This window comes from Mustela lutreola, chromosome 2, assembly GCF_030435805.1.
Source record: "Mustela lutreola isolate mMusLut2 chromosome 2, mMusLut2.pri, whole genome shotgun sequence".
NCBI classification, from domain to species: domain Eukaryota; kingdom Metazoa; phylum Chordata; class Mammalia; order Carnivora; family Mustelidae; genus Mustela; species Mustela lutreola.
In genome coordinates, this window is record NC_081291.1 from 12018996 (window position 1) to 12026223 (window position 7228).

A 7228-nucleotide genomic window follows, 5' to 3' on the forward strand; every position below is an offset into this window, starting at 1 on the left:
GCGTCTTGAAAGTAAATCCAAAAGAAGGTGCTGTGTTCGATTACCAAAGGAGAGTGGGTAAGAGGGAAGACAGGGCTCAGGACCGTGCCACGCTATATACAGTTGGAGCCAGCAAGGCAGCCTAGAGCCCCCATCTCCTCCCCACCCGGCCCGGGCAACTACATATCCCATCATCGCTCGCTCGAGCCGCGGGAAGGGGAAAAAAAAAAAGTTTGGGCCAAGCATTCCCGGAATGCGCTTCCTGCTGGCGCGGAGAACTGGGGGTGGGGGTGGGGGGGGAAGGCGGGGAGGCCCGGGCGGGGCGGGGAGGCCGGGCGGGGCGGGGAGGGCGGGGGGCGGCGCGGCCGGAGCCCGGGGCGCGCACTCGGCCCGGCCCGGGCCCCAGCATGGCCGAGCCGCTGCTCAGGAAAACCTTCTCCCGCCTGCGAGGCCGGGAAAAACTTCCCCGGAAAAAGTCGGACGCGAAGGAGCGCGGTGAGCAGAGGAGGAGGCGGAGGAGGGGGCGCCGAACCCCGCCCCGCCCGGGAGATGGTCCGGGAGCCCCAAGGCGCGGACGACTAGGGGGTGGGGGGGAGCCCCGCGGAGCCCCCTGAGGCCCCGGGTGAGGGACCGAGAGCGGGCAGGGGTTCTGGTAGGAAGGGGCTGGGCAGGGGGGAGAGGGGGCGCAAACCGTTATGTGCGCCTGGCCTGGGATGCCAGCGCTGCGGGCTCCTTGCGAGGCCCAGGAGGGGGCCTCGCCCCTGACAGGAAATGGGCCCGAGACCGAGCGCCTGGAGGGCGGAGGGGAGGAGGAGTTGGGAAACTGGCAAACGGGCCCAGTCAGGCCAGGCTGGGACACCCTGCACCCTGGAGACCCGGGATGGAAGATGGGTAGCCACCTCCTGCAGAGGAGGGAGAGAGGCGGTGCATCAGCCACAGTGGCCACCCCCTAAACCCCCTCCCTCCTATAAACCAGTGACTGCAGTTGCGCCCACCTTAGGCAGCCCTAGGATATTGTTCCTTTTAGATGGGCGGGGAAACTGAGGCATGGAACAGTTGGGTCATTTGTCCAGAGCCAATGAAGTGACTTAAACAGCTCTTTGGACATGCTACTAATAGAGACCCCCGAGACAGGGTCAAGGGCATTGGAAATCAGAGTTGACAGATGAGAGAGTCCACCAGCAAACAAGACAAGACCTTAAGGAACTGGGAGCTGCGTGGGCCAGAAAGTCCCAGGAAGGAAGGAGTTAAAGGAGGGAGGCCAGATGACTTCAGGATCTGACCTTCTCCCCACCACCCCGTCCCTTCCCAAAGATTCCCAAGTTTCCTAGAGCAGGGAGAAGGGACAGGGGTGCCCACGCACAAACACAGACAGGAAACAGCCCAGGATGTCAAAGAAGGGAGGATGGAGCACAGCGGAGGCCCCAAGGCATTGACCATGGGGATCTGGACTGGGCTGAGAGACAGGGCTCGCTCCAGGGTGGGGGCAGAGCCTGGAAGACCAGGCAAGGGGTGGGCGGTGGGGGGAGCGCTATAGAAAAGGAGAGCTAAGGGAGGCCCGAGCACTAGTTGTCGTGCCTGCTCCTGTCTTCCGAAAGGAGCGAGGCAGCCTTCACGGTGGGTTGCGTGCTTGACCATAACTTGGACACCTAAGAAGCAGTCCCCACGCCGAGCTCTCTGATGCCTCCCTGGAGGAGGGCATTGACTCCCCCCATTTCAAAGGAGGACACTGAGGTTCAAAGATGGAAAGCAACTTCCCCAAAGCCACCCAGTAAGAAGGGACAGGGACAGAGCTCCATGCCAGGGGTGGGAGGTAGAGTTGAGAGTGCGGGCCCCAGTCCTGGGAAACCCCACTGGACCCCTGAGGCTGAAGGGCAGAGGGACACCGTTTGGGACCCCCAGGGACGAAGTGGGGGCAGGCTGTAAGCTGGCAACCAATGAGATTGCTGGGTTGCCCCTGCCCATTCCAAACAAACATGTGGAGTGAGTGCCAGTACTGTGTGCACCCCAGCCATGGCCCCTGCTGGGGAAAGAGCCAGCAGGCTGGGGCTGCACTAGGGGCAGCAGAGGGGTAGCTGGGTCTCACTCCCCTTGCTCTCTGCCAGGCCGCCCAGCCCAGCGCCCGGAGCCCAATCCTCCAGAGCCAGAGCCCCAGGCCCCTGAAGGGTCCCAAGCTGGAGCAGAGGGGCCCCCAAGCCCTGAGGCATCTCGGAGCCCAGCTCGGGGGGCCTACCTGCAGAGCCTGGAGCCCAGCAGTCGACGATGGGTGCTGGGTGGGGCCAAGCCACCAGAAGAGGCTGCTTTGGGGGCCAGGGCACCTGGCAGCGGGGAGCCCGCAGGTGAGATCTGGTACAACCCTATCCCCGAGGAAGACTCCAGACCCCCAGCACCAGAGCCCCTGGGACCACAACCAGGCTCAGCTGAGCCAGAGGGCCCAGCCTCACAAGGTGAGCACAAGCCTCATTCCTCCAGCTCCCCAAGATGACCACAAGCCTCACCCCTATCCCAAGCCCAGGCTTCTGAACTCTGAGATCTGCTATTTCTACAGCCACAGCCCCTGCAAGCCCCCCAACCAAAGCCTCCCGCACAAAGTCCCCTGGCCCAGCTCGGCGCCTCTCCATGAAGATGAAGAAGCTGCCTGACCTGCGGCGGCGACTGAGCCTGCGGGGCACCCGGGCTGGCAGAGAGCGTGAGCGAGCCGCCCCCGAGGGCTCCGTCATCAGTCGTTACCACCTGGACAGCAGTGTGGGGACCCCGGGACGGGCAGCAGGGGCTGGGGCCACAAGGGGACCTCGGGCCGGTTACCTCAGTGATGGGGACTCACCGGAGCGCCCAGCGGGGCCCCCATCACCCACTGCCTTCCGGCCCTATGAGGTGGGCCCATCAGCCCGAACACCCCCCGCCGCACTCTGGGGCCGCCTCAGCCTGCACTTGTATGGGCTGGGGGGTCTGCGGCCAGCACCTGGGGCCACCCCAAGAGACCTCTGCTGCCTACTGCAGGTGGATGGGGTGGCCCGGGCCCGAACGGGGCCACTGAGGGGGGGGCCAGACTTCCTGCGGCTGGATCACACCTTCCACCTGGAACTTGAGGCTGCCCGGCTGCTGCGGGCCCTGGTGCTGGCGTGGGACCCTGGTGTCCGGCGGCACCGGCCCTGCGCCCAGGGCACTGTGCTGCTACCCACAGTCTTCCGAGGTAGGATACCTGGCTGCAAGGGAAGAGCGGTTGGCACAGGATTCAGCCCTGCCTTTCCCCCCAGAGTGTCCAGGGTGGGGGTGTGGCTCAGAGCAGGGGGGCAGGGCATAGGAGCCTGGCAGCCAGACCCCACAGATGCCCTTGTGTCTTCAGGGTGCCAGGCCCAGCAGCTGGCCGTGCGCCTGGAGCCTCAGGGGCTGTTGTATGCCAAACTGACCCTGTCAGAGCAGCAGGAAGCACCAGGCACAACTGAGCCCCGAGTCTTTGGGCTGCCCCTGCCATTGCTGGTGGAGCGAGAAAACCCCCCGGGCCAGGTGCCCCTCATCATCCAGAAGTGTGTTGGGCAGATCGAGCGCCGAGGGCTGCGGGTGAGCCCCCTGCCCCGTCCCAGCTGGCCCTCAGACCTACATCCCAGGACACCCAGCATACAGAGGCCAGGCCTTCCCCACGAATACACCCTGCCTGGGACACTCCTAGGTCCAATCCCAGCTTAGACAAGGGCAGGAGGCTCCCATAGACCACAGCACCCAGCCCAGAACCCATGGGTCATCCATCCATTTAGTAATACATGGTCCCAGACCTACTGGAGCTCAGAACCTGATGGAAGAAAAGACATGATTCCAGTAACTCACAAGTGTAAAACTGGCTGGGACAAGACTGAGGCTGGGAGAGCTTGAAGCAGGACTTGATGCTGGCTGGAGTAGTCAGAAAGGGCTTCCCAGAGGAGGTGACAAGTGAGCTGAGAAGGAGGGTGGTGGGAGGACAAATGATCCAAGCAGAGGGTTTACAGGGCCAGGTTGTTCAGGCAGCCAGGTGGGGACCCCATAATGGGTGTCAGAAGAGCAGGAAGGCAGCTGGGAAAGCCACAGCCAGCCCCTCTGCCACAGCCCACTGCCACCCTCACCCAAACCTCCAACCCCAAACCACCTGGCCCCGATCAGTCTGTAGCACTGGCAAGAAGATCTCTCTCTGTCCCCACCCCCAGGTGGTGGGGCTGTACCGTCTGTGTGGCTCGGCAGCCGTGAAGAAAGAGCTTCGGGATGCCTTTGAGCGGGACAGTGCAGCCGTCTGCCTCTCTGAGGACCTGTATCCTGATATCAATGTCATCACTGGTCAGCAAGCCCCTTCTGTCCCCTGCCTGCTCCCTGTTGAAACTTCACCCGCAAGGGAGTCCCTGTGGTCCCTCTGGGACATCACCCTTTCTGTCTAGCTTTGTTTTCACTTTCCTGTGCCTGTCCTCCTCTTCCGCCTCCCAGCCCCAGCTGACCCTTCCAGCCTCAGAAGCCAGGGGTGCCCTGACCAGAGTGGGCCCTGTGTCCACAGGCATCCTCAAGGATTATCTTCGGGAGTTGCCCACCCCACTCATCACCCAGCCCCTCTATCAGGTGGTGCTGGAGGCCATGGCCCAAGGACCCCCAAGCAGGGCACCCTCCAGCACTGAGGGCACCCGTGGGCTCCTCAACTGCCTGCCAGATGTGGAGAGGGTGAGTTGGGTCTGGTGGGAGTGGGCAGGACTGAATGAGCTGACATCAGGAGAGTGTGTCACCCGCACTGAGCCCATGATGTACACTGTCACAACCCTAGAAAGTAGGTGCTATTAGCGTCCCCACTTCGTAGCTACAGAAACCTAGACCCAGAGCAGTTAAGTGAATTGCCCAAGGTTGCACAGCCAGGATATCACAAAAATGCAGGCTCTGAATACAGGTCTGTAAGCCTACCACCAGGGAGGTTCTGGCTGTGGGATCCTGGAGAAATCCTGACCCTCTGTGCCTCAATATCCTCATAGGGTATAAACTCTAAAACGGGATTAATGCTAGCCCTGCCTAACAGACAGTGGGGAGGGTTCAAATCCAAGTTCTGCCTTTCCAAAGCTAAGTTGCCTTTGTCTTCAGTCTCCTCTCCAGCAAAATAGATCATAATACTAATATCAAAGCCTGACCTCAGCCATCAACCAGCTATGAAATCTCGAGTTTTCCCACTGTGGGCCGCCTTAGTCTCCCTTCAGGTTTGACAGGGGACCAGCTTCACCCGATTCATGATTCCCAACCGTCTTCTCTCAGGCCACGCTGACGCTTCTCCTGGACCATCTGCGCCTCGTCTCCTCCTTCCACGCCCACAACCGCATGACCCCGCAGAACCTGGCCGTGTGCTTCGGTCCCGTGCTGCTGCCCGCGCGCCAGGCACCCGCCAGGCCCCGCATCCGCAGCTCTGGCCCCGGCCTAACCAACGCAGTGGACTTCAAGCGCCACATCGAGGTGCTGCACTACCTGCTTCAGGCCTGGCCAGGTGAGCCCGCCCCTGGCCCGCGCCGCCAATCCAGGCCAGGCCGCCGCAAGGATGCTTTCTGGGCGACCAATCAGAGTCCCAGATTTCAGGCGTGCCACGCCCCTCTCGCCTGGCCCCTTGCGTGAACGGTACCTGGTAGCCTCAGCAACCCGTTCAGATTGAGCCAATCCGTGCTTGACGCGGTCAGAGACCCTGCCTCTCGACCTGCCCATCAGAGGGCCGGTTGCCGAAGCAACCAGTTCTAGCTCGGCCAGTGAAATCCCGATGCGGTCGCAGGTCCCGTCTCCCGCCGGGCCAATCAGGGGCCCGGTTAGCTAGGCGGCCAATCACGAGCCCCGCTCTTCCCCCGCAGATCCCCGCGGGGCCCCGGAGCCTCCCGACCTCGCCCCATACCTGCGGCCCAAACGGCAGCCGCCGCTGCACTTGCCGCTCTCCGGCCCCGAAGTGGTGGCGCGGCCCCGCGGCCGAGGCGGTCCTGAGAGCCCCCCGAGTAACCGCTACGCGGGCGACTGGAGCGTGTGCGGACGGGACTTCCTGCCGTGCGGCCGGGACTTTCTGTCCGGGCCGGACTACGACCACGTGACGGGCAGCTACAGCGAGGACGAGGACGAGGAGGCGGGCGAGCCGGCGGGCGCCGCGGACTTCGAAGACGACTTCGAGGCACCCTTCAACCCGCACCTGAACCTCAAAGACTTCGACGCCCTCATCCTGGACCTGGAGCGAGAGCTCTCCAAGCAGATCAACGTGTGCCTCTGAGCCAGGCGGGGCGGGACCTCGGTCACGAAGGGCCAGACTCCTGGCAGCTGAGGCGGTGCCCCGGCGACAGAGGGGACCAGGGCCGCCCGGGCCACCGTCCCAGTTGCTGGGGATTTGCCTAGTGACCAGCCGGTTGCTGAGAATCATTCCTCGTTTCCAGTGCCCAGTGGTGGGGCACTGGTTGCGAAGGCTGGGGACTGGGTACTTTCGGGACCAGCTGCTGAGAACATCTTTTCTTAGTACCAAGGGCTTCTTCCATTGCTGCCAAAAGGCACTTCTCCCGCTTGCTGGTCTGGCCTCTCTTGCCCCCTCCCCCTTGGCCAGGGAAACACCAGTTACTGTGAGCATCACCCCGAGATGGTGAGACGACACCGCCCCCACTTCCTTCTCCCCTGCCCCTCCGCCCCCCACCCCCGTCAGTCCTATTGCTGCTGCCAACCAAATCAGTATTAGCTTTAAGCACCGCACTCTGCTGCTCCCTCCCCTGGAGGGTCCAAGGACTATCATGAGGTGCTATGTGAGGCAGGGTGGGGGGAAAGCCCCTATCCTGGGCTCTGGCTGGATAAGGGGAGCCAAGGGTCTTTAGAAAAATAGCTGGCTTCCCCACCTTCTCTTCCGGGAAAACACCATGATTGCCTCAAACCAGGAAATGGAGTTAGCAGAGTCTGACCTTTCCCCTCCCCAGTTCTTCCTCCACATTCCTGAAAAAACTGAGCACTTACAAGACCTCCCTTTCGGAGGGCCCCACCTGAAATGTCAGGCTGGGGGCACTTTGGTACGGAACATATTTATTGCCTCCGTGCGTGTGTGTCTGTATGTGAGGACTAGTGTGCATGGACACGTCTGGAGCAGGCATATGGGGCTCTTTCACGGACCTCTAAGGGCAAAAGAATTTGCAGTGGCCAAGCACCCTGAAACCCCCAATAATGGAGCCTCAGCGGGCCCGAGTTCCAGCGGGAGAGTAGGCCCCCTCCTGTCTCCCCCTTTCCCTCACTTCCATCTTTGTGGACAATA

At 62.3% G+C, this 7228-nt stretch overlaps 1 protein-coding gene across 1 annotated transcript; it reads left to right on the forward strand.

Annotated features, from left to right (window-relative positions):
• The first annotated feature begins 337 nt into the window (after nt 1–337).
• On the forward strand, nt 338–6844 carry SYDE1 (synapse defective Rho GTPase homolog 1). The gene is made up of 8 exons (XM_059160280.1): nt 338–474; nt 2085–2426; nt 2528–3172; nt 3326–3540; nt 4158–4284; nt 4496–4656; nt 5233–5458; nt 5811–6844. Exons 1-8 carry the CDS (start codon nt 387–389, stop codon nt 6212–6214), a joined length of 2208 nt encoding a protein of 735 aa, XP_059016263.1. The 5' UTR covers nt 338–386; the 3' UTR covers nt 6215–6844.
• Nucleotides 6845–7228: the final 384 nt, after the last annotated feature.

Excerpts from the sequence above, each read along its gene's own strand:
- SYDE1 (XM_059160280.1), top strand. The coding sequence starts at position 387 with ATGGCCGAGCCGCTGCTCAGGAAAACCTTCTCCCGCCTGCGAGGCCGG. Across the intron at positions 2,427-2,527 it reads AGAGGGCCCAGCCTCACAAG|CCACAGCCCCTGCAAGCCCC; the intron begins GTGAGCACAAGC and ends CTATTTCTACAG. Across the intron at positions 4,285-4,495 it reads TGATATCAATGTCATCACTG|GCATCCTCAAGGATTATCTT; the intron begins GTCAGCAAGCCC and ends CTGTGTCCACAG.